This window comes from Somniosus microcephalus, chromosome 11 (genome assembly GCF_052327205.1).
Source record: "Somniosus microcephalus isolate GS21.2 chromosome 11, FLI_Smic_1.0, whole genome shotgun sequence".
Classification (NCBI taxonomy): domain Eukaryota; kingdom Metazoa; phylum Chordata; class Chondrichthyes; order Squaliformes; family Somniosidae; genus Somniosus; species Somniosus microcephalus.
The window spans coordinates 32251548-32279283 of NC_140997.1; the positions used below are offsets into that span (position 1 = coordinate 32251548).

At 48.7% G+C, this 27736-nt stretch overlaps 1 protein-coding gene across 2 annotated transcripts in view; it reads left to right on the top strand.

The window, feature by feature from the left end:
* LOC147110456 (uncharacterized) overlaps window positions 1–27736 on the top strand; it is a 208104-nt gene that overhangs the window by 19300 nt on the left and 161068 nt on the right. For both annotated transcript variants that reach the window (XM_086002261.1, XM_086002262.1), the window contains exons 3-5: window positions 8777–8824; window positions 10963–11049; window positions 14015–14095. In XM_086002261.1, coding sequence (XP_085858387.1) covers window positions 8777–8824; window positions 10963–11049; window positions 14015–14095 — 216 coding nt within the window. The remainder of the gene's footprint in view (window positions 1–8776; window positions 8825–10962; window positions 11050–14014; window positions 14096–27736) is intronic.

Genomic DNA, 27736 nt, shown 5'->3' on the forward strand with positions numbered 1-27736 from the left:
TGTACACATTGTAGGAATTCCATTCCCTTATCCCCTTTACCTACCTCTTCTGTTACATTTCTTGTCGATCCCTCCCCCCGTCTTACTAGTTTAAAGCCTTTGCCACTTCCCTATTTACCCATTCTGCTAGGACACGGATCCCATCCCGGTGCAGGTGGAGCCCGTCCCATCGGTACAGCTCCTTCCTATTCCAGAACTGGTGCCAATGTCCCATGAAAAGGAACCCCTCTTTCCCACACCAGCCCTTTAGCCATGTGTTAATTCTCCTGACGGAACAAGGTGTTGGTTATCACAAGGCCATGTTCTAAGCATTTTGACAGGAGGAGGGTACCGTTGGATTTGGCTTTCCCTACCCGCTCTCTGCCGATCACACCTCCCCAGAGGTCTGTGTCCTTTCCAACTCTGGCGCTAAAGTCGCCAAGGAGGATCATCTTGTCGCCCGTTGGGACTCGGGACAGGGATTGTTCGAGGCTGGAGTAGAATTCCTCTTTGGTCTCGTCTGTGGCTTCCAGTGTTGGGGCGTACGCACTGATGACCGTAGCGCACTGGTTCCAGGCTAGGGCGAGTCGAAGAGTCAGGAGGCGCTCGTTTATACCGATAGAGGAGTCTCTGAGACGCCCAACCAGTTCATTTTTTATGGGTTAGCCGACCCCATGGAGGCTTTGATCTCACAAAGGCCTTCGACACTGTCAACTGTGAGGGATTATGGAGTGTCCTCCTCAAATTCGGCTGCCCGCAAAAGTTTGTCATTGTCCTCCGCCTGCTTCACGATGACATGCAAGCTGTGATCCTGACCAACGGTTCCACCACAGACCCAATTCACATACGAACCGGGGTCAAACAAGGCTGTGTTATCGCACCAACGCTCATCTCGATCTTCCTTGCTGCAATGCTCCATCTCACCCTCAGTAAGCTCCCCACTGGAGTGGAGCTAATTTACAGAACAAACGGGAAACTGTTCAACCTCCGTCGCCTCCAGTCCAGATCCAAGGTCGTCCCATCCTGTCGTCGAGTTACAGTACGCAGACGACACTTGGGTCTGCGCTCACTCGGAGGTCGAACTCCAAACCATCGTCAGCACCTTCACTGAAGCGTACGAGAGCATGGGCCTTACACTAAACATCCGTAAGACAAAGGTCCTCTAACAACCTGCCCCCGCCACACAGTACTGCCCCCTGATTATCAAAATCCACGACAAGGCCTTGGACAACGTGGACCACTTTCCATACCTCGGGAGCCTACTGTCAACAAGGGCAGACGTCGACGACGAAGTCCAACACCTCCTTCAGTGTGCCAGTGCAGCCTTCGGTCGCTTGAAGAAGAGAGTGTTTGAAGACCAGGACCTCAAACCCGGCACTAAGCTCATGGTCTACAGAGCAGCAGTAATACCTGCCCTGCTGTATGCCTCAGAGACATGGACCATGTACAGCAGGCACCTCAAAGCACTGGAGAGGTACCACCAACGCTGCCTCCGCAAGATCCTGCAAATCCATTGGCAGGATAGGCGCACCAACGTCAGTGTTCTTGCTCAGGCCAACATCCCCAGCATTGAAGCTTTGACCACGCTCAATCAGCTCCGATGGACAGGTCACATTCTCCGCATGCCCGATACGAGACTCCCAAAACAAGCGCTCTACTCGGAGCTCCGACACGGCAAGAGAGCTCCAGGTGGGCAGAGGAAACGCTTCAAGGACACCCTCAAAGCCTCCTTGAAAAAGTGTAACATCACCACCGACACCTGGGAATCCCTGGCCGAAGACCGCACAAAGTGGAGGAGAAGCATCCGGGAAGACGCCGAACACCTCGAGTCTCTTCGCCGGGAGCAAGCGGAAGCCAAGCGCAGGCAGCGCAAGGAGCGCATGTCAACCCAAGCACCCCACCCACCCGCCCCTTCAACCACCGTCTCTCGCTATGAAGGCCAACATACCATTTGCCTATTTAACCGCCTGTTGCACCTGCATGCTTACCTTCAGCGACTGGTGCACAAGGACACCCAGGTCTCGTTGTACTTCCCCTTCTCCCAATCTATTGCCATTCAGATAATAATCTCCCTTCCTGTTTTTGCCACCAAAGTGGATAACCTCACATTTATCCACATTATACTGCATCTGCCATGCATCTGCCCAATCACCCAACCTGTCCAAATCATACTGGAGTTTCTTGGCATCCTCCTCACAGCACACACGCCCACCCAGCTTTGTGTCATCTGCAAACTTGGAGATATTACATCTAGTTCCCTTGTCTAGATCATTAATATATATTGTGAATAGCTGGGGTCCTAGCACCGATCCCTGCGGTACCCCACTAGTCACTGCCTGCCACTCGGAAAAAGAGCCGTTTATTCCAACTCTTTGCTTCCTGTCTGCCAAACAGTTCTCTATCCAAGTCAGTACATTGCCCCCAACCCCATGTGCTTTAACTTTACACGCTAATCTCTTATGCGGGACCTTATTGAAAGCCTTCTGAAAGTATACACCACATCCACTGGTTCTCCCTTATCTATCCTCAAAAAGTTCCAGTAGATTAGTCAAGCACGATTTACCTTTTGTAAATCTATGTTGACTTTGTCCGATCCTGTCACTGTTTTTCAAGTACTCTGCCATTACATCTTTTATAATGGACTCTAGCATTTTCCCCACTACCGATGTCTGGCTTACCGGTCTACAATTCCCCGTTTTCTCTCTACCACCTTTTTTGAATAGTGGGGTAACATTAGCCACCCTCCAATCCATGGGTACTGTTCCAGAGTCTATCGAATTTTGGAAGATGACCAGCAATGCATCTACTGTTTCTAGGGCCACTTCCTTAAGTACCCTAGGATGTAGATTATCAGGCCCTGAGGATTTATCGGCCTTCAATCCCGTCAATTTCCCTAACACCATTTCCCTACAAATACTGATTTCTTTCAGTTCCTCCCTCTCATTAGACCCTATGCTCCCCGACATTTCTGGGAGGTTATTTGTGTCCTCCTTTGTGAAGACAGAACCAAAGTATGTATTTAATTGATCTGCCATTTCTTTGTTCTCTATTATAAATTCCCCTGATTCTGACTGCAAGGGACCTACGCTTGACTTCACCAATCTTTTTCTCTTCACATATCTATAAATAAAAGCTTTTACAGTCAGTTTTTATGTTCCCTGCAAGTTTACTCTCATACTCTATTTTCCCCTTCTTAATTAATCCCTTTGTTCTCCTTTGTTGAATCCTAAACTGCTCCCAATCTTCAGGTTTACTGCATTTTCTGGCCAATTTATATGTCCTCTCCTTGGACCTTATGCTATCCCTAATTTCCCTTGTAACCCACGGTTGAGTCACCTTTTTTGTTTTATTTTTATGCCAAACTGGGATGAACAAATTCAGTAGTTCATCCATGCGATCTTTGAATGTTTGCCATTGCTTATCCACCGTCAACCCTTTGAGTGACATTCCCCAATCAATCCTACCCAACTCGCGCCTCATACCATCGTAGTTTCCTTTATTTAAATTCAGGACCCTAGTCTCTGAGTCAACTACTTCACTCTCCATCTTAATGAAGAATTCTATCATATTATGATCGCTCCGACCCAAGGGGCCTCGCACAACAAGATTGCAAATTAATCCTTTCTCATTACTTAATACCCAGTCTAAGATGGCCTGATCTCTAGCTGGATCCTCGACATATTAGTCCAGGAAACCATCCCGTATACACTCCAGGAATTCCTCCTCCACAGTATTGTTACTAATTTGGTTGGCCCAATCTATATGTAGATTAAAGTCACCCATGATAACTGCTGTGCCCTAATTGCACGCTTCTCTAATTTCCCTTTTAATGCCAACCCCAACCTCCGCATTACTGTTTCGAGGTCTATATACCATTCCCACTAACGGTTTCTGCCCCTTGGTATTTCTCAGTTCTACCCATACAGATTCCACATCATCAGAGCTAATATCCTTCCTTACAATTGTGTTAATCCCCTCTTTAACCAGCAATGTTACCCCACCTCCTTTTCCTTTTTGCCTATCTTTCCTGAATATTGAATACCCCTGGATGTTGAGTTCCCAGCCTTGGCCACCCTGGAGCCATGTTTCCGTAATCCCAATCATATCATATTCATTTACCTCTATTTGCGCAGCTAATTCATCCACCTTATTACGAATGTTCCTCGCATTAAGACACGAAGCCTTCAGGCTTGTTTTTTTAACACTCAGACCTTTTAGAATTATTATTTACTGTGGCCATGTTTGATTTAAACCCTTGATTTCTCTGACTGCCACTTTTGCTTTTCTCCTTCCTCTCTTTTGCTTCTATCCTTGCTTCCCTTTCCTCTGTCTCCCTGCACAGGTGCCCAACCCCCTGTCATTTTAGTTTAAACCCTTCCCAACAGCACTAGCAAACACTCCCCCTAGGACATCGGTCCCGGTCCTGCCCAGGTGCAAACCGTCCAGTTTGTACTGATCCCACCTCCCCCAGAACCGGTTCCAATGTCGCAGGAATTTGAATCCCTCCCCCTTGCACCATTCCTCTAGCCACATATTCATCTGAAATATCCTTCTATTTCTACTCTGACGAGCAGGTGGCACTGGTAGCAATCCTGAGATTACTACCTTTGAGGTCCTATTTTTTAATTTACCTCCTAACTCCCTATATTCAGCTTGTAGGACCTCATCCCAGTTTTTACCTATATCGTTGGTACCTATATGCACCACGACAACTGGCTGTTCACCCTCCCCCTCCAGAATGCCCTGCAGCCATTCTGAGACATCCTTGACCCTTGCACCGGGGAGGCAACATACCAGCCTGGAGTCTCGTTTGCGGCTGCAGAAATGCCTATCTATTCCCCTTACAATAGAATCCCCTATCACTATAGCTCTTCCGCTCTTTTTCCTCCCGTCCGGTGCTGCAGAACCACCCACAGTGCCAGGAAGTTGGCTGCTGCTGCCTTCCCCTGATAAGCCATCTCCCTCAACAATATCCAAATTGGTATATCTGTTTGAGAGGGGGATGGCCACAGAGGACCCCTGCACTACCTACCTGCTCCTACTACTCTGCCTGGTGGTCACCCATTCCCTTCCTGCCTGTGCAGGCTTTACTTGCGGTGTGACCAACTCCCTAAATGTGCTATCCATGATGGCCTCATCATCGCGAATGCTCCAGTTTGTATCCATTCGCAGCTCCAGCACCGCAATGTGGTCTGTCAGTAGCTGCAGCTGGATACACTTCCCGCACACATGGTCGTCAGGGACACAGGAAGTGTCCCTGATTTCCCACATAGCGCAGGAGGAGCATGCCACGGGGCCGAGCTGTCCTGCCATGACTTGCCCTTTAATTAATTTAAATCAAATCGATACCACTAATTACACTACAATTAAATGATATACTCAAGGGCCCTTGGTTACTAGCACTCCCCGATACACAACAGGGACCTTAGAAACTATAAGCACAAAAATTAAGACCTTCTAAATGTTATAAACTATTAATCTTAACTGTCAAACTATAGAGTAGAAACATAGAAACATAGAAGATAGGAGCAGGAGTAGGCCATTCGGCCCCTCGAGCCTGCTCCGCCATTCAATGCGATCATGGCTGATCATCCAAATTCAGTACCCGGCCCCTGCTTTCTCCCCATACCCCTTGATCCCTTTAGCCTTAAGAAATATATCCAACTCCTTCTTGAATATATTTAATGTATTGGCCTCTACTGCCTTCTGTGGTAGAGAATTCCACAGGTTCACCACTCTCTGGGTGAAGAAATTCCTCCTCATTTCTGTCCTAAATGGCCTACCCCTTATCCTTAGACTGTGACCCCTGGTTCTGGACTCCCCGACCATCGGAAACATCCTTCCTGCATCTAGTCTGTCGAGTCGTGTCAGAATTTTATAAGTTTCAATGAGATCCCCTCTCATTCTTCTAAACTCCAGCGAGTACAAGCCCAATCGACCCAATCTCTCCTCATACGTCATTCCTGCCATCCCAGATATCAGCCTGGTGAATCTTCGCTGAACTCCTTCCATGGCAAGAACATCCTTCCTCAGATAAGGCGACCAAAACTGCACACAATACTCAAGATGTGGTCTCACCAAGGCCCTGTATAACTGCAGCAAGACATCCTTGTTCCTGTACTCAAACCCTCTCGCTACGAAGGCCAACATGCCATTTGCCTTCTTAATCGCCTGCTGCACCTGCATGCTTACCTTCAGCGACTGGTGCACAAGGATGCCCAGGTCTCGTTGCACTTCCCCGTCTCCCAATCTATAGTAGTATAAATACTCACCTGGCCGTACTCACCCAATCAGCTGCTTCCTCTTGCCCACGTCACTTTTTGAATCGTGTCGTGGCTCCGGAACGCCGCCGTCGGTCTGTGAGATTGGTAAGCCTTGTATGTATTTAATTGGTCAGCCATTTCTTTGTTCCCCATTATAAATTCCCCTGATTCTGACTGCAAGGGACCTACACTTGACTTCACCAATCGTTTTCTCTTTACATATCTATAGAAGCTTTTACAGTCAGTTTTTATGTTCCCTGCAAGCTTACTCTCATAATCTATTTTCCCCCTCTTAATTAATCCCTTTTTCCTCCTTTGCTGAATCCTAAACTGCTCCCAATCCTCAGGTTTGCTGCTTTTTCTGGCCAAATTATATGTCCTCTCCTTGGATCTTATGCTATCCCTAATTTCCCTTGTTAGCCACGGTTGAGACTGGTTAGACTGGCCTGTAGTTACCAGGTTTATTCCTCAAACCTTTTGAAATAGGGGTGTAACATTTGCAATCCTCCAGTCCTTTGGCACTGCCCCCATATCTAAGGAGGATTGGAAGATTGTGGTCGGAGTTTCTGTTATCTTCATCCTTGCTTCCCTCCGTTACGCAGGATGCATCCCATCTGGACCGGGTGACTTGCTAACTTTGAGTGATTTAGCACCTCCTTTGTATCTATGTTTATCCTATTCAATATATCTACTCCCCCCTCCTCTACTACAACATTAGCTTCATTCTCTTCTTTTGTGAAGACAGATGCAAAGTACTCATTCTGTACCTCAGTCATGCCCTATGGCTCTACAAGATTTCCTTTTTTGCCCCTAATCAGCCCGACAACTCCTTTTAACTATTCTTTTACTTTTTATATGTTTATAAAATATCTTTGGGCTCCCTTTTATGTTACCCGCTAATCCATTCTTCGTGCCAGCTGTGGCTCAGTGGGTAGCACTCTCGCTTCTGAGTCAGAAAGTTGTGGGTTCAAGTCCCACTCCAGTGCAAAATGTAGACTGACATTGCAGTGCCCTAGTGAGGGAGTGCTGCACTGTTGGAGGTGCTGTCTTTGGCTGAAACGTTAAAATGAGGCCCCTTCTGCCCTCTCAGGTGGATGTAAAAGATCCCATGGCACTATTTTGAAGACGAGCAGGGGAGTTCTCCCTGGTGTCCTGGACAATATTTATCCTGCAACCAACATAACAAAAACAGATGATCTGGTCATTTATCTCATTGCTGTTTGTGGGACCTTGGTGTGGGCAAGTTGGCTGCGCATCTCCTACATTACAACATTGACTACACTTCAGAAGTACTTAATTGACTGTAAAGTACGACCTGAGGTTGTGAAAGGCGCTATATAAATGCAAGTATTTTTTTCTTTCTTGACTCTGCAATTTCCCCCTGCACACTCTGGGGGAAAAATTCTGTATCGCCCCGTTTGGGGCACGACTATCGGCCTTGTGCAAAGTTTAGCGCCTGGTGCTAATTATCGCCCCCAACAGCAAACTTGGCAGAGATCGTGGTGGTAGTGTTTAGCACTGCTGCAAAATGTATAGTTAATTTCGTGAGTATCGCAAACATCGCCGTGCCCGGGCGCTAGTTGCTTTGTGCCCCATTAGCGCCCTCTTAAGGCGCTAATGGGAGGCGCAAACCAACTGAATTTTTCCCCCTTTGTATTCTGCCTGGTTTTCTTCTGTATTCTGTACCTGACATTTGTCATAAACCCACAACTTTCTGACTCAGAAGCGAGAGTGCTGTTTTATTTTAACCTCTATTTCGTTTCCTGGGAGTTCTAGCTTTAGATGCCTGAGCCTAAGGTTGGCGGGGGGGGGTGGGGGCGGGGTGATGAGTTGGCACTCAGGGCCACCTCTGCCCAGGCGCCATGAGTGAAGGTCTGGCAAGCTTGGTGGAATGCACACCCACTGGTGTGTCCCTCCTGCCTTCAGTCTCATTGAGATGGAAGTCTGCATCACTGAATTTTTGAGTTCTCCTGGATCCTGCCCTTCCCTGCTGCCCTGGGCACAGCTGGCATTTGTGTGGTCATAATTCTGTCCCAAGTAAAATCACATCATTTGTAAGACACGCAGGGGAGTAATTTGAGAAAGATGTGAAAGAGCGAAGCACTGTTCCTGTCTTACCTGCTTGTGCTCCAGAGAGCTGCTGAAGAACACAGGTTGTGAACAGTGCTTTTAAAAAGGCTGGGCAGAGGTTTCCTGGTAGTTCAGCTGTTTACGTCTGCTTTACATGGCTTTTACACCAATGCCTGCACCAATTGATATGCAAATGAGCTTACCCATGAAACTTGTGTGTAACTCCCTCGGCAGACCACTGGGCTGGTGCAACATTTCTCATAAGGCCGTTGAGTAAATTCTAGGCCATACTATCTTAATGTGCCGCGTCATATAAAGTTGCTTCCTTTTAGAAGTGCTCCAAACCTGCATTTCTAACCACCCCCACCCCCTATAGTCCGTTTTGGTGTGTATATTTATCTTGGTATATGTTTCACTGTCTAATCTCCCATTAAGCTAAATTGAAAACTTTTTTGTATCTACAGGTAAATCAAAGCAAAACACAAAATTCAGAAGAAATGTCTCGCAAACTGGTGAGCTGTGAATAGGAACAGTTCAAATATTGATATCCAAAGACAAATAGCTAAGTAACATTAAATTGCTTAAGATTGCTGGCTGATATAAATGTGAGTAAAAATGATTTCTAAATCTAGAACTTGTTTCTCGCTTTGAAGATTTCTGCTTTGGCTAAAACAGAAGATTGGGTTAGATTTTCAGACCAATGACTATGAATAGATGAAAAATCTAGCATTAATTTCCTGGTGCACTGAGGGTTATGCAGCTTTCTGTCTTTTGTGTTCAGTGTTATGTGTAACAGTATGTGTGAACACTTGGCCAGTGAAATTTCCAGTTGATTACTGGAAAATTGTACTTGCTGAACGTGTAGTAATGACCCCTCGATTGTTAGATAATGGAATGTTGTGCACTTGCTCATATGCAAGTTACATCTAACCATTTTATTGTTCCGTCTACTTTTTTATCTTAAAAAAGAAATCCATTTTAACAGAGCTAAAGCATGATTTACAAATACTTCCATCTCTGGTGCACCATGGAATGACCATTTTCTAAATTACTTTTTATTTGTTCAAAAACCTTGCTGCTCAGGGAATGTTGGTTCCTAGTCAAAACAAGCAGGTGAAGAATAAGTAGACATGACCTGTGCCCAATGCTCTGAGAGGGCGCATTGCTCAGGGACCACTCTGAAAGAATGGGGGTAAAGTAGTGACCAAACATAACTTAAGTAAAGTAAGGTCTGAAACTTTAGTGCTTAAATTCTCCACACTTCCAATATTGTTCCAAATGAGGCACATACTCTGATAGCATCAGGTACTTTAGCTTTCAAAGTAAGAATTGAGCTGTAGCCGCCAGAATTCAAGGCTTGAAACATCTCCCAGTAATAGCACTCAGCAATTCAGTCGATTATCAGTGGTGAAACTATCATCAGTTTTATCTTTCACCAACATCTTTTAAGACTTCAAGTAATCTTAGAATCCAAGGACTAAGCATTTCTTTGCAGAGGAAGGGAAGGAGATATCAGCATTGGAAGTTGGGGACCCATTACCAATGCAGGGTTGTTGAGATGGTCAACCCTTCCCATAGGAACACTAAGAACACAGGATTTGCTAGAGGGAAAAGATAAAGGTCCATCTAGTTTGCCTTGTACCATCATGGTAGTTGCATGTTACGAGGATAATGGATTTGTTGACTAATCATGGCAATCAGCTTACAACAGACCAGACATGAGATGAGGAAACCACCAGTGGTGGAAAGCTTTGGTAACCATATGTTCAAAGTCACCTCCCAAACACTCTACACTTGCCATATGTCACATCTCCAATTACTCATCAAGTGGTCCCTGTATTAACAGGGAGGCAGGGAGGTAGTGGGGGTGGGGGGGAGAGGACTTTTAGCAGCCAGGGAATGGGACAGGACCTCATTTGAATTTTTTTCTCTGTTTCCCGCCTGGCAGCTGGCCATATTGAAGACTAGTTGGGTGTCGAGCAGGATGACCTGCAGGATGACCCGCAGCCGGGGACTGGAGAGGAGGGAGGAAGAGCTTGCCGGCAGGGTGGGAGGGGGTGGGCGGGGGGGGTTGGGGAGGAGGGGAGAGAGAAATTGCGGGTTAGCGTCTGTTCACTTGGGGGGCTGGCGGGAATCAGTCCTGCTCCTCCTGGCCTACAAGCAGTGCTGGAAAAGCACTTGCCTGCTGCAGCTGACAATTTTCGTCTCCCTTTAGCAGCCGGGTTTCCCGAGGCCTAGATTTTTAATTTATTTTTCCCACTAACTTAGAAATAGCTGTGCTATTTCACTCCTGAATTGGAGGTCAACAGGTCCAGGGCTCTCTGACCACACAGCTCTAGGTCAGTGGCAAGAAATGTGAGAGTAACATTCTATTCCACTGCTTAGGACTGTACTGCAAGCCAGAACCCTACCTTCAGCACTTAGAAATCACTTTTTGGATGGTGGTCGGAAAAGAAAGACCAGCTGCTCACTAAACCTATCTCTAGTCTCATGCCCTTGTGCTCTGTTGTTTGTCCTTGACTTTAATAGTGATCAAGAGACCTCATTGTCTAAGTGATTAATTTTAGTGATGGCTGTGTAAATCTCAAATTTATCAGCATTATTTTTAATGATTTCTCAGAAATAAAATGGTATGTTTTCCACTGATTAGTGTAACCTTGAAGACCAGCTGAATAATATTCCAGATACAAAAGATCTTGTTTTGTGGAGCACTATGCAGACAATGTTGGACAAAGAGGTGAGTGACGTAAGAAAACTACTAGGCACTTGGTCTGAGTATTAAACAAGGCTTTAATCAGCTGTTTTTCAACATGGAGATCTAATTGTGTCCTTCACTCGTTCCTGTTAAAGAATGTCCTGAGCAAGCTGGGCCCATGCCCAAGTATTTATGCTCTCCCTGGACAGCGCCATCAGCAGGCTGCCCAGTATTATTTCATAAGTCATTTCCACATGAATGACAAGATTCATGTCAGTGAGTAAAGGATTTAGGTGCATAGTTTAGTTCTGACACTCCAGTGCACTATTGAGGGAGTGTTGCATTGTCAGGTGTACAGTGGTAGCTTTAGAGAGCCTACCAAAATGACTGATATGGGATACAACAACATCTTGTACTTGTATAGCCCTTTAAGATAGTTTAAAATCCTATAGTGCTATACCAGAGAGGGGGAAATTTGGATATCAAGCAGGAATTGAGAGGAGTTAGATGGTGTGACCAAAAGACTAGTTTGAGAAGGTAGATTTTGGAGGGGGTTGTGAGGGAGAGATGAATCAAATTGGATAGGATTAAGGAGCGAATTCTAGAGCGAAGGCTCTGCCCTGCATAGCAAAGGAGGGCCCTGAGAGGAAATTGAAGCGGGTTAGTGGCAGATTCATGTAGGAGGACAGTATTCCTGCTCTGCTGCTAACCCAACAAAGGGCGGTGGGGGGGGGGGGGGAGAGAATTCAGGCCCAAATATCAGAAATAACTAAGGTTCATAAATGTATGTGAAAATAGGTCAAGTAGTGTAATAGAGGCGGTGGGGGGGGGGGGGGCGCATTCTGACCGTGGGGGAGGGGATTTTGGGGTTGAGCTCTGATTCATGGGGGTTTTAGCCCCATTTCTTCAGTGTCCGCAGTCTCGCGTGGCAGCAGTTTGGGGACGTTTGTGGGGCAACCTGGGAATTCCACCCAGCACACCACTCTTAGGCCCAGCAGATCCCCTGCCATTCTCTACAGGGCCTGCTGAAGGCCCCAAAGATGTTACAGAGCAAAGCTAATCAATACCCCCTCAAATCACAGGCCCTGGTGTCCCTGAGGTATAATAATTTAAAAACAAACTTTTATTGCCTCTTCAGTCCGTTAAGAGCTCCTGGTTCTCCCCATCAAAGCGGCAGAGTGCTGCTCAAATCGCCCCACATTTTAAAATGACCCCTTCCTCGGGATTTGCTGGATCAACGACCTAAACAGTCCTGTCCTGCCACACTTCCGGCAGCAGAACAGGAATCCAGCAATTTTCAAGCAGTCGACTTTAAGGGCTTCAAAACACAGTTGGGTGCTAGATTGAAAGATTTAGAATTCTGGAAGGGAAAGTTTTTTTGGGCTAAATGGGCTTTTTCATCCTTGATTTTACTTATGTTTTTATGATAGAGGTGATTGTGGAATGAACAGTCTGGATTGTCTTTTCTTGTTCTGTGCTTTCTTATATTAACCTATGGCTATTTCTATTAAAGTCTTTATTCTTACCCAGATGTTCTATCCCTCCTCGTCCTTCCGACTTGTCTGCAGCCTTTGACCCGGTAGACCACGCCATCCTCCTCCAACGCCCCTCCACCGTCATCCAGCTGGGTGGGACTGCATTCGCCTGGTTCCATTCTTACCTATCTAATCGTAGCCAGAGAATCACTTGCAATGGCTTTTCTTCCCGCTCCTGCATCGTTACCTCTGGTGTCCCCCAAGGATCTATCCTTGGCCCCCTCCTATTTCTCATCTACATGCTGCCCCTTGACGACATCATCCGAAAACACAGTATCAGTTTCCACATGTACGCTGATGACACCCAGCTCTACCTCACGACCACTTCTCTCGATCCCTCCACGGTCTCTAAATTGTCAGACATCCAGTACTGGATGAGCAGCAATTTTCTCTAATTAAATACTGGGAAGACCAAAGCCATTGTTTTCAGTTTCTGCCACAAACTCCGTTCTCTAGTCAGTGATTCCATCCCTTTCCCTAACATCTGTCTGAGGCTGAACCACACTGTTCGCAACCTTGGTGCCATATTTGACCCTGAAATGAGCTTCCGACCACATATCCGCAGCATAACTAAGAACCGCCTATTTCCACCTCCGTAACATCGCCCGTCTCTGCCCTTGCCTCAGCTCATCCGCTACTGAAACCCTCATCCATGCCTTTGTTACCTCTAGACTTGACTATTCAACGCACTCCTGGCTGGCCTCCCACGTTCTACCTTACGTAAACTTGAGGTCGTCCAAAACTCGGCTGCCTGTGTCCTAACTCGCACCAAGTCCCATTCACCCATCACCCCTGTGCTCGCTGACCTACATTGGCTCCCGGTTAAGCAACGCCTCAATTTCAAAATTCTCATCCTTGTTTTCAAATCCCTCCATGGCCTCGCCCTTCCCTATCTCTGTAATCTCCTCCAGCCCCACAAACCCCCGAGATATCTGCGCTCCTCTAATTCTGTCCTCTTGAGCATCCCTGATTATAATCGCTCAACCATTGGTGGCCGTGCCTTCTGTTGCCTAGGCCCTAAGCTCTGGAATTCCCTGCCTAAACCTCTCCGCCTCTCTACCTCTCTTTCCTCCTTTAAGACGCTCCTTAAAACGTACCTCTTTGACCAAGCTTTTGATCATCTGCCCTAATTTCTCCTTATGTGGCTCGGTGTCAAATTTTTGTCATATAACACTCCTGTGAAGCGCCTTGAGGCGTTTTACTACGTTAAAGGCGCTATAAACAAGTGGTTATTGTTCCTTAACGGTCAACTACCTGAAACGTTATCTTTGTTTCTCTCCACAGATGCTGCCTGACATGCTGAGTATTTCCAGCATTTGCTGTTTTTATTTTTTTTAAAGTTCCTAATTGTTATGTATAAAATGGTATATTTTATATATCATTATTATTTGATACCCATGATCACTAATTTAATATTGGCGGTGCCTTGGATATTAATAATCAAGTTTAATCTTTTCTATCTTTATACTTAGCTTGATTTTGATGCGAAAATTAATTTGCTCTCCCTTCAATCAGAAGTGGCTGATTCGACAGAAATGGAAAGTGACAACGCTGTAAGTAAAGTTATTCTGCCTGTAATTTCTTTTTAGTTCACAATTTTATGTTCAGTCTGTTACTTTCCCATTAGGATGCAACAAAATTGTAATTCTTTATTTCTGATTTTTGGAAGTATTTGCCGAAGCTTGGGAATTCAAAGGGGATTCTCTGTGTGCTTGCAACAAGAATATTTCTGTGTCAGGATCTGTTGCCCATTGTTGTCTTAGCAAATAAACCTGAGAATAATTGCCTACTGTTAACCTGGCAGAGTGACAATACATGACTCCGACTAATTGGTTTTCATCCACACGCATAGGTGGGATTTACACAAATTCTGTAAGGGGAGAAACTGAACTTGCGCCCGAAACGGGTGGCATGTCAAATGAAGTGGTCTCTTCCGCGCGCCGGTCCATGCTGGCACAAGGCTCGTGCTAAATTCGGCACCAGGCCTCATTTGCATTTCACTGGCAAGCCAATTGGGTGTCCAAAAGCAGCATCAACGGCAGCAATTTGGGCCGGCGGCACGGGCGGTGGGGAGAGGTGATGCTGAGAGAGGTAAGCCTGGGCCGGCTACAGGCCGAGGTTATTTTATGGAGCCAGGACGAGCACTCCACAAAATACAAAAATTTACAATGTTTTTGGATGCTTTTTTCAGTGGCCTTCAGTAGTCCCTTTAAAGATCGCTGGCTAAGCCCCTCTAGACCCAGATGTAGTCAGAGCTTGCGCTGTGCAAGCACTGCCCAGTTGCAGTCCAATTTCACATCAGATGCACCTCTAGGTTCAGTCAAGCACAGGCGATCATGAACCGACTGTGAATCCAGCTTCACCTATTTCACGACAAGAAACGGGCATCGATGTCCAATTTCTTCCCTCATGATTTAATCAAATATATTTCGTGGAATGTACCTCAAAACTGACTTTGCCAGAGTGCACTTGTTGAGCACTTCCTCCATATACTTTATGATTATATACCCATATATTTATAAATCTAAGCCATTGGACTCTAGGGGCTCGATTTTAATAGCCCTGAGGAGGCGGGTTTGGAGGGAAAATCGATAAAAATGGCTTCAGACAGCCAACCCACCTCCATCCTGCCCCCACCCAATTTTCGTGAGTGTCTGTTTAGCCACTCCCAAACTGACCCGACTGGAACCGGTGGGACAGGTAGTTAAAGCAGTTAACAGCCTGATTACTGCCCTGCTAATCCTATTTTTATAGTGGTTTCCCATTTTCGTGCTTCTGGTTCCTGTTGCCCGACTTGTCAGAAACAGGCCAGGTTCAAGGAGATGAGTTGCTGGAGGACATGATTTGTATGCATTGGAGGAGTGCTTTAAAAGTGCCCCTGAAACATGGCTGATACTCAGATGCAACAACTTTGCTGTTGTAGGTATGGGATAACATTTTGCACATCCACTGACCTTCTGACTGTTCAAGCTGACACCCATCTGCAGTGTGTCATGAATGGAATAATTTCAGGCCACTTCGACTGTGCGTTTGCAAGATTGTTGCCTTAAATGAGATCTATAGCAAAGGCATTTATGCCCTCTCATCCTGGTCCTCTTAATCGGGGGAGAAGCAGCCGCATGGCTCACCACATATCTTCCTGGGAAGAGGAGTAGGGGGAGGACGAGTGGCGCCTTGCATGCCCTGTTGTGACCAATGCAGCATCCCTCCAGTTCACTGCTGCCCGTCAACCAGGGTACTCTTTTATTTGGACCCAAAAAAAAAACCAATTGGACTGTAAATAAACAAAAGTTCAACTAAAACTTAACAAATCAAATTAAAATTTGGTTTTCCGGGTTGATAATGCACTCCAGTCCCCGCGGCGCCCACCGGTCGCGGAAATACTCAAGCGCGCCGGCGGACACCGCGTGCTCCATCTCCAGGGCCACCCGGGCGCGAACATGGCCGCGGAAGAGAGGCAGGCAATCCGGCTGGACGACCCCCTCGACCGCCCGCTGCCTGGACCAATTGATGGCTCTTTTAGCCAGGCCCAGGAGCAGGCCCACAAAGAGGTCCTCCAACCTGTCCGCTCCCCTCCGCACCGGGTGACTGTAGATCAAGAGCGTGGGACTGAAGTGCAACCAAAAATCAAGGAGCAGCCCCTTCAAGTAGTGAAAGAGGGGCTGCAACCTCTCACACTCCATATAAATGTGAAACACGGACTCCTCCAGGCCGCAAAAAATGCAGGCGGCCTGGGAGTCCGTGAACCTACTTAAAACCGTCAACCAGGGTATGCACACTGCCATGCCACACTAACATAAGCTTACTCTTCGACCATATAGCTCTGTAATTGCAGGCGACACTTGTTTAATGTCATACATCATCTCTGCTAAACCCTGTTATTTCCTGTCATTTACCATCAGCATTACAAAAGCAAGTCGCCGAGTCCTCAATGCGCTTTTGCCATTTCCCATAACACATAGGCTACACAATCAACTGTTTGACATAGTTTATCTTTAACACATGACAAAAGGATAATATGTAAGAAGTCACACAACACCAGGTTATAGTCCAACAGCTTTATTTGAAATCACAAGCTTTCAAATAAAGCTGTTGGACTATAACCTGGTGTTGTGTGACTTCTTACATTTGTCCACCCCAGTCCAACTCCGGCATCTCCACACCAAAAGGATAATAAACCAGCAAGAGTCAGAAAAAAAAGAAACATCACCCAAGTAACTCCCCTTGTGACTATAGGTGCTTAATCTTTTTCTTACGTGTGCTTCAACGTGGTTCTTCACTGCACCTGCTTCGATGCCTTTGGCAGGCGTCCTCTGGGTTTGGGAGCCTGGGAGGGCTCTTCAACAGTTTGCTATATCTGCGGCTGTGCAGGGGCTGAAACGGCCATCTCAGTTGTCTCCGCAAAGTGGGTCTCTGACCGAGGACTCTGCAGTGGCATGGCCGTGTGAGCGCTTTCAGAGGAGCCCACACTTCCTTCTGTCCTGCCAACAACATCCCTCTCATGGGTCAGCCGCACCTCAGTGCTGGCAAGTGGCTGGAGAGCACCTTGCTGCACTTCAGGGGGACCATGAGGACCCGTATCTGCACTGGCAGTCCTCCTCAAAAGGACATCCATGAAGCTCTGGTCTCTCTGCTCAATAGCTGCCCATCGCTCCTCCAGAGATGTCATTCTATTTTGAACAGTCACCATGTTTGCCTGACTCTGGCAACTTATTTCCTCCATGGCCCTAGTCATCCTTTCCACTGAGGTAGCCAGCCTTTCCACGGAGGTTGCCATCATGCGCCATTGCCTCCACCACGGCAGTGCTAATGTTAGAGATGGACTCCTCCATTCTCTCCACACTCGCACTAACCCTGGAGGCAAACCCTTCCAGAGACACCTGCACTTGTTCCTGTATTTCACAAACCGCTCTCTTTCTGGATGGCCCCAGAGGCACAGCGTCTGCATGCAGCTCAGCAGAGCTAGGAGAGTCCTGCAACTTCCGCCGAGGACTCTTCACTGCTGTCGCTGTCTCCACCATCTGCTGATGCTCACTTGTGCGCTGTGATAGACCAGGTGGCAACACTACTCTAACTCGCGATGGCCTCACTGAGGTGTGCGTTGCTGCGCTGGTGCTGGTGTGCTGAGTCCTGGTGACGCTGCTCCCTCAGAGGCTTCAGGTTCCTCTGAGGATTTGTCCGGGTCTTCGTCCTGGATCGCGGGGAGGGGGCCGCTCGATGGTCCTGTAGGAGAGTAAAGGCTTCATTTAGACATCTGATATAGCAAACACATCCTTTTGAGCAGATCATACAATGCGATTCTCTGTGAACATCATATGCCATTGCTTTCTGAGAGGGATGAAACTCTATTATGTCACCAGCTTCCTGGTGTGCTCGTCTCTCCATCGCCCACTTCCAGGTCCTTGCCACCTCCAACAATCTCGTTTTCTGCCTCCTCAGCACTGGTCAAAGTTGCTAGTGTAGGTGTTACTCCTCCAGTCATTGCTCTCTCCCTCTTATTGTGGGCTATCTTTTCCTGCAAGAAGGGACACAAGCGGTGTTTCAGCCACAGTGATGGAGTGAGTGTGAATAATCCATACCATAGAAGCTCTGAGGGAGACAAAGATGGGGTAAGATGCCAAGAGGAAGGTATTTCCCTGTGCGTTGTTAGTTGTTGTCACTGCATGACAGTGAGAGCGAGTCTAAGGGGTGCATATGCAGGATGCTGAAGTGATTCAGTGCAGAGACAGAGATGGATAGGAAAGGGTGCAAGGGAAGTAAGAGTAAGGTGGTATATGAAGGAGGATGTTGTGTATGTACCTTTAAGGGAATAACTGGTCTCAGACTGCAGTACCGGCAGTGACCACCCCTGTATAAAAGGCCCTAGCAGGCTTCTGTAGTTTCAGTTTCCAGGTTGTCTCCATTCAGTAAAGACTTGTTATAATCAACTCCTGCAGTCCGTGTCTCAATTATACACGGACATAATACTGGCGACGAGTAAGAAACGAACTTACCTGCAACTCGGCAGCACCTCAGACGACGTTATTGAAGGTCGAAGCCAGAAGAAAATAAATAAATAAATAATCCAAAGAAACTCGAGAAACGGGCGTCAACCGTGGGCAACCGCCCTCCATATCATCGAATTGAAAAGTGCAGGAGAGACTGTCGAGAGCCAGGCTTGGTTCTCCAGTCTGTGGTTTCCCAGCTAATCGGGCTGGTGGCAGGTAGTGCACTGATCCTTCCTGGGCTGCGGCGGGCTAGAGCTCGATCGGGTGGCTCTGCAACGGGGCCGGGCAGCGAGTCGGGAAGCAAAGAGAGAGAGAGAGGGTGGAGCACACAGGTGCTTCGAAGCTGGGCAGCGTTCGGACCTAAGAAGAGGGAGGGAAGTGTCCCAGAGGGTCCGCTCCACGACGGGAACGGTTCTTCAATTAACGGAGCAAATATTGAAGCGCGATAGAAAAATAAAAATACCGCGGAGCGTGGCGTTGGCAGCAGCGATCGGGGAGGCGCAAAGACCATAGGGCGTCACCATTACAGGATAGTATAAAATAAATATAATCGCCAGCAACAGCGTTGGCAGCAGCGGCGGGAAAGCGCGGGAGGCGCCATCTTAACTCGGCGGGGAAGAAGGAAAAGCGCGGGAGGCGCCATTTTGATCCATCTGGGACGAAGGCAAAGCGCGGGAGGCGCCATCTTAGATTTTCAAGATGCCAAAGACTGGTGATATCACTGCCTTCGATAATGCAATAGAAGACTGGACCACGTAGGTGGAAAGAGTCGAGGTATATTGCGAGGCAAACGAAATAGCCGATGAGAAAAAGGCATCGGTATTGCTAAATTTAATGGGCGCAAGAACGTACGGCCTATTGCGGGACCTGATTACTCCAGCCAAACCGAAGGCGAAGAGTTTTAACGAAATTGTTGCTATCCTACAGGAACACCTAAATCCTACACCGCTGCTGATAGCAGAAAGATTTAAATTCCACAGGAGAAATCAGCATAAAAATGAGAGCAATGCTGATTACCTTATGGAACTACGCAAGCTATCAAAGCACTGCCAGTTCGGAGCAGGACTGGCAGATACCTTACGGGACAAATTTGCCTGTGGACTCCTGAGTGAAGGAACCCAGAAGAGGTTACTCTCAGAGAAAGAGCTGACACTAGATAAGGCTTTCAGCGTGGCAGTATCGTATGAAGCAGCAGCAAGGGGAGCTGCGGAAATACAACAAAAGCCACAGGAATACGGCACCCACGAAATGACACGGGGATTTGCAAAATGTTATCGCTGCGGCAGAACAAACCATGACCAGAAGGACTGCTGGTCCAAGGACAAAATATGCAGGCAATGCGGAAAGATGGGACACATTGCACGAGTTTGCAGGTCTGGGAAGAAGACCAACGACAACAAAAAGGCTACTAAGGAACCGTACAGGAAAGTACAAAAGATGACGGACAGTAGTTCCGAAGACCAGATGAGCGATAGTGAATCCGGGAACAAGAGACTAAGCTGTCTCAAACTTCACAACGTAATCGCAAAAGAGGATCACCGAACCATTTGGGTCACCCTCACGATAGCAGGGTCCCAAGTCAAAATGGAATTGGATACAGGATCAGCTCTAACCGTCATGAATCGACGAGACTACGAGCGACTATTCTCACACATACCCTTGAGAGAGACATCCATTGTCTTGAGGACGTATACGGGGCAAAAAGTATACCCCAGAGGAAAAATAAGGGTGCCTGTCGAATACAACGGCAAGAAAATACGGAAATTGTATCTCTACATTCTGCAAGATGGTGGACCACCGTTATTGGGACGTGAATGGATCAGAAAGATAAGTTTAGACTGGCACTCCATTCAGGCACTGACGGTGGCTGGTAAAAAGGATGACGACGTCACTCCTGGATGATTGTCAACAATCTTAGCTGACGCCAAAGAGGTATTTCAACAAGAACTGGGCACTCTTAAAGGCGTAACCGCCTCGATAAAAATAGAGGAGAATGCAATTCCCAAGTTTTTCAAAGCAAGACCGGTACCATATGCAATTCGCCCAGCCGTCGAGGCAGAGCTGGAGAATCTGGAGCATGCAGGCGTGTTATCTAAGGTAGACTGGAGTGAGTGGGCGACACCCATCGTTCCTGTCATGAAGAAAACGTTAAACAATAAGTCTGAGGAGCCAAGGAAGGTTCGCATCTGTGGGGACTTCAAGGTGACGGTGAACCCAGTCCTTCACACAGTACAATATCCTCTTCCAAGGATAGAAGATATCTTCGCCTCACTATCTGGAGGGAAGCGTTTTACAAAAATTGACCTAGCACAAGCATATTTGCAGATGGAGGTTGAAGAATGCTCTAGGAAGTATCTCACGATAAACACTCACAAAGGTCTTTACCAGTATAATCGACTGGTATTCGGAGTAGCATCAGCTCCGGCGATATGGCAAAGAGCGATGGAACAAGTCCTGCAAGGGATTCCGGGGACTCAGTGTTACTTGGACGACATCCTAGTGACAGGTGAAGATGACAGTGAACACCTTGCCAACCTAGAGCAGGTGCTCACTAGACTACGTGAATGATGTGCCATCAATAACTCAAAGACAAGGAGTTTAAAGGATTCAACTGAAGGCTTTTAATCACTAAGAACATTGCAGGTCTTTCCACATCGGGTTCGTCTGATAGAATGACTCATACAGCTCTTGAGACCTTTATATGACAAAAGACAGGGGCGTAGCCAATACACACAATAGGAAAAAGGGGGCGGTACACACAATACAAAGCAGGTAAAACACAGGGGCTGATGAAGGCATATATTTCATCACATTCACCCCTTCTACAGATTTAGTCTGTCCGGGGGTGTGATAGTCCTTCCTGAACGTCGCAACAGTACCTCGGGTTCCGACTGGGAGTCCGTGGTGCCCTCCTGGGCATACCCATGTGTTGGGGGTGTTGCAGGTACTTCTGGGGGTGGTGAGCCTGGGGATGGTGGAGGTTCTTCTGGGGGTGGTGGTGATGGGTCGTCGTCGCTTCCTGCCGAGGCGAGGTCCTTTATGGACACGGTGTCCTCACGCCCATCGGCGTGCTTGACGTACGCGTACTGTGGGTTTGCATGGAGTAGGTGTACTGCCTCCACGAGGGGATCCGTTTTGTGGCCCCTCACATGCTTCCGTAATAGGACTGTCCCTGGGGTGGAGAGCCACGAGGGTAGGGACACTCCTGAGGTTGATTTGCGGGGAAAAACAAACATCTTCTCGTGAGGAGTGGCGTTAGTAGCAGTACACAGTAGCGACCTTATCGAGTGGAGTACGTCTGGGAGGACCTCTTGCCAGCGGGAGGTGGGGAGCCCTTTAGACCTTAGTGCTAAGGTGACCGCCTTCCACACTGTCGCGTTCTCCCTCTCCACTTGCCCGTTACCCCGGGGGTTATAACTAGTGGTCTGACACGTGGCTATCCCCTTCGACAGCAGGTATTGGCGCAGTTCGTCGCTCATGAACGACGCCTCCCTGTCAGTGTGGATGTAGTTAGGCATGCCGAACGTGCAAAACAGGTTGCCGAGGCACTTGATGACCGTGGCACTGGTCATGTCTGGGCAGGGGTAGGCGAATGGGAAGCGGGAGTACTCGTCCACAATGTTGAGAAAGTACACATTGCGGTCGGTGGAGGGGAGTGGTCCCTTGAAATCTAAGCTCAGACGCTCGAATGGCCGTATAGCTTTGATCAGGTGGGCTCGGTCGGGCCTGAAAAAACGGGGCTTGCATTCCGCACAGGTGCGGCAGTCCCTGGTCATCGACCGGACCTCCTCGATGGAATAGGGGAGGTTACGGGATTTTATAAAGTGAAATAGCCGGGTGATCCCCGGGTGGCAGAGGCCATTGTGGAGGCCCTGTAGCCTGTCCCCCTGAATGCTGGCACACATCCCTCGTGATAGGGCGTCGGGGGATTCGTTGAGGGCCCCTGGCCTATATATTATGTCGTACTCAAACGTGGAGAGTTCGATCCGCCACCTGAGAATTTTGTCGTTAAACATGAAGGCTACCGACCGCTGGTCGGTAAGCAGGGTGAAGCGTTTGCCGGCTAGGTAGTGCCTCCAGTGCCGCACTGCCTCCACTATGGCCTGGGCCTCTTTCTCTACCGAGGAGTGCCTGATCTCGGGCCCTTGGAGGGTTCTTGAGAAAAAGGCCACGGGCCGCCCATCCTGGTTGAGGGTGGCTGCTAAAGCGAAGTCGGACGCATCGCTTTCGACCTGGAAAGGGATGTTTTCGTCCACTGCCTGCAGCGCGGCCTTCTCAATGTCGTGTTTAATGCTGTTGAAGGCGGCGTGGGCCTCGGCCGTGAGCGGGAAGGACGTTGATTTCAGGAGGGGACGGGCCTTGTCGGAATAATTGGGGACCCATTGGGCGTAATAGGAGAAGAACCCCAGGCACCTTTTCAGGGCCTTGGGAGTGTTTGGTAGGGGTAGCTCCCGTAGGGGGCGCAATCGGTCGGGGTCCGGACCGATTTCCCCGTTTTCCACCACGCAGCCCAGGATACAGAGGCGCGTGGTGCTAAAGACACACTTATCTTCGTTGTAGGTGAGATTGAGTCTGAGGGCGGTTTTCAGAAATCTTGCGAGGTTCGAGTCGTGGTCTTGCTGGTCGTGGCCGCAGATGGTGACGTTGTCTAGGTATGGGTAGGTGGCTGTTAACTGGTTCTCATCGACCATGCGGTCCATCTCCCGCTGGAAGACCGAGACCCCATTCGTTACCCCAAAGGGGACTCTGAGGAAGTGGTAGAGGCGTCCGTTCGCCTCGAAGGCGGTGTATGGACGGTCCTCCGGCCTAATGGGGAGCTGGTGGTATGCCGATTTTAGGTCGATGGTGGAAAACACCCGGTATTGCGCAATTTGGTTAACCATATCCGCTATGCGGGGCAGAGGGTAGGCGTCTAGCTGGGTGTATAGATTAACCGTCTGGCTATAATCTATCACCATCCGCTTCTTTTCGCTACCCTTAACTACTACTACCTGGGCGCGCCACGGGCTGGTACTGCATTCGATGATACCCTCCCGCTTGAGTCTTTCTACTTCCGACGCAATGAACCGTCTGCCCTCCCAGCTGTACCGCCTACTCTTGGTCGCTATGGGTCGACGGTTGGGTGCGAGGTTGGCGAACAGAGAGGGCGGCTTGACCTTCAGGGTAGCCAGACCGCACACTGTGAGGGGCGGCTGGGACCCACCGTAGGTAAGCGTGATACTTTGGTGGTGGCACTGGAAGTCCAGACCCAAGATCACGCTCACACAGAGATCTGGCATTATCAATAGTTTAAAATCTCTGTAATCAGTGCCTTTTACCGACAACATAACCGCGCAGAAACCTGTAATTTTTGAGGTATGAGTCTTATCAGCCATGGCAATTTTGCCCTGTGTGGGGACTATTGTTAGTGAAAGTCGTTTTACCAGGCTAGGATGAATAAAGCTTTCGGTGCTCCCGCAGTCAATCAAGCATTTAACCTTGTTCCCGTTTACCTCTATGTCCATCATCGATCTAGACAACGGATGCGGCCTGGATTGATCCACTGTGATCGAGGCCACCAGTGGGTCCTGGAGGTCCGTGTAGTCGGGGCAAGATGGTGGACTCCATGAGGGTGGACAAGATGGCGTCCAAGATGGCCGCCACCATGGCGCGCACGCGGCGGTGGCGGAGTTGGAGGCGGGGTTCCCTCTGCAGACTTAGCTGAAATGCCCTTTCTTCCCGCATTTAAAACAGGTGATGCCCTTCGCTGGGCACAGATGCCTGGAGTGTTTGTCCTGGCCGCAGAAGTAGCATTTCGGGCCCCGATGCATCGCGGCAGTAGTGGGGCTCCTGGGTGGGGGCTGGGGCTCCGATGGTGCTGGGCTGGCCTGAGACCTGGGAGGTGAAGATGGCTTCCAAGATGGCGGCCCCCACGACGCGCACGAGGCGGAGTGGGCCGCGTGGCCTGAGGAACAGGATTCAGAGTTCCTCTGGGCCATATCCAGCGATCGCGCTATGCCCATAGCCTGTTTTAAGTCCAGTCCCTACTTTTCAAACAGTTTCTGCCGAATGTAATTTGAACTGAGGCCCGCAATAAAGGAGTCTCGGATCAGCTCCTCCGTGTACACGATGGCAGACACGGCCTTACAGTTACAGTCTCTGCCCAGTACTTTTAGGCTTAGCATGAAGTCCTCTAGTGACTCACCATGCCGCTGCGTGCGAGTAGTCAGAAGATGCCTGGCGTACACCTCGTTTATTGGCCGCACGTAGTAGGCCTTCAGAATGGTGCAGGCATCCCCGTAGCTGGTGGCATCTTGGATGAGAGGGGAGACCCGATGGCTCACCCAGTTTCGCAGGATTCCCAGTTTCACGTCTCCGGTGACGGTTGCGGCTGCAATGGCGGTGGATGAGTTTGCGATGAAAAATTCGAAGCATTGGAACCAGTGTCCGAACTGTGTGGCTGCGTCTGAGGCATGGGGGTCCAGATCCAAGCGCTCTGGTTTCAGGAGTCGATCCATCTTGGTGTTTTAGTGATTAAAATTGATGTGCCATCAATAACAAAGACAAGGGGCTGAAAATTCAGTAGGGTTAGCGCCCATTTTGCGGCGCTAGAGGGCCTAGCGCCGCAATGATAGCCGTTTCTGAAATTCACTTCGGCGCTGCCATCGGCGTTAGCCGGTTGCGCTGCGCCGGCACCGATGACGTCATCGGTGTGCGCAGCGTCCCGGTTGCCGTGGCAACGCGCCCGAACGCCGAAATTCAGTTGCGGCCGCCTCGCCCGTGGCAGCCGCAACTAAGACTCTGGCAACCGAGTCTTACACAAGTTAGCGCCGGCGCATTAAGGTCGCGCGGCGGCCGGCCGCTTTCCCGCCGGCCGCCTGCCCGCACCTCCCTCCCCGGACTCCTCCACCCCCCCCCGCGGAACAGATGCGTCTGGCCTGCAAGCCCGGCAGTTGTCCGAGGTGCCGGGCTCATTTTTAAAAAAATCAAACGGCCAGCGATCGGGTGAAGGCAGCGCCTCCTTAACGGGAGGAGGAGGCCTGCACTTCCCCAGCCTGCCGCACCGCATCGGGTGCCGCAGCGCCGGATTAGCGCCGCAATGCGGCACTCAGCGCCCATTGGGAGGCACTCACGCCCGCCAGTAGCGCCGGCAGCCGTCTGGGCGCGGCGCTATTGAATTTTTGGCGCGCGCAAGGGAATTAGCGCCGGCGCTAAATTTCCGGCGCAAAAGCCCTGGCGCGGCGTCAATTCAATTTCTAGGCCAAGGAGTTTAAAGGATTCAACTGAAGGCTTTTAATCACTAAGAACATTGCAGGTCTTTCCACATCGGGTTCGTCTGATAGAATGACTCATACAGCTCTTGAGACCTTTATATGACAAAAGACAGGGGCGTAGTCAATACAATAGGAAAAAGGGGGCGGTACACACAATACAAAGCAGGTAAAACACAGGGGCTGATGAAGGCATATATTTCATCACAGTGAACATGGGCTACGAGCCAATCGCCCCAAGTGCGAGTTTTTAAAGAAACAGATATCGTATTGTGGCCACGTGATTGATGAAGAGGGGTTGCATAAGTCCCCTGACAAAATTGAAGCGGTAGTTAAGGCTCCAGCGCCTGAAAATGTGTCGCAACTGAGGTCATTCCTTGGATTGGTGAATTACTACCATAAGTTTTTGCCGAATTTGTCCACAATTCTACATCCACTGAACGCCCTACTACGAACGGGAGTAGCATGGAAATGGAGCGATGAATGTAAGCGGGCCTTTCAGAAGAGTAAGGACCTAATCACTTCAAGAGAAGTATTGGCTCACTACAACCCATCACTACCGATAAGACTGGCGTGTGATGCGTCTCCCTACGGCATTGGGGCGGTACTGTCACATAAATTCCTTGATGGTTCAGAGAGGCCGATAGCTTTTGCGTCACGCTCGTTAACTTCAGCCGAGCGTAACTACGCCCAGATTGACAGAGAGGCCCTCAGCCTGGTGTGGGGGGTGAAGAAGTTCAATCACTACCTGCACGGTCAGAAATTTACTCTACTAACTGATCATCAACCTCTCGTCTCCATTTTCAACCCTCAGAAGGGCGTACCGATAATGACGGCACAACGGCTACAGAGGTGGTCCCTTTCCCTAGGGGCACACCAATATGACATCGAGTACAAAGGAACTAAACAGCATGGGAATGCTGATGGATTGTCGCGCCTATCGTTGCCGACGGTGGAAGAAGAACTGGCAGTGGATCCAGTGGAGTTATTCCACTCGACTATAGTCGAATGTCTCCCTGTGACGAATGCAAACATAGAAAAGGAAACACGAAATGACCCGACACTCTCCTGGGTCTATGATTTAACAGTGAAGGGATGGCCAGCACATGGCGAACCACTGCTGCCAGCATTCTTGCTGAGAAGAGAACAGCTGTCAGTGTGCAGAGGAACCTTGATGTGTGGATCCAGAGTAGTAATTCCACCCAAATTGAAGGATAGAGTGCTCAATGAGCTTCATGAGGGTCATCTGGGAGGGGTAAAAATGAAGAACCTAGCCAGGGCGTTTGTGTGGTGGCCGGGAATCGATAGAGAAATCGAAGAGATGACCAAGAGCTGTACAGGATGCCAGAAGGTCCAAAACGCCCCACCACAAGCCCCTCTACATCCATGGGAGTGGCTCTCATCTCCATGGCAAAGGGTGCACATTGATTTTGCTGGTCCCTTTATGGACTCGATGTTTTTAATTGCGGTGGATGCACATTCAAAGTGGCCAGAGGTAATAAAAATGTCCTCAACCACCACAGAAAAAACTATCACAGTCTTACGAACCATATTCGCCAGGAATGGGCTGCCTGAACAGATTTGCTCTGACAATGGACCACAGTTTGTGTCTGAAGAGTTCCGGAGGTTCTTAAAGAACAATGGTGTTAAGCAGTACACATCCGCCCCATATCATCCAGCCACTAATGGATTGGCCGAGAGGTTTGTTCAAACATTCAAGAAAGCTATCAAGGCAATGTGTAATGAAGATATACCCCTACAACACAAGGTGGATAACTTCTTGTTTGCCTACCGGAATGCGACACATGCGGTTACCAACCAAACTCCAGCCATGATGTTCTTCAATCGAAGACTACGATGCCGCTTGGATTTGGTTAAGCCAAACGTCAGAAGAGATGTGGAGATCAGGCAGTTTCAGAATATGAATGAAAGGCCGACCAGGAGTTTTAAGATAGGT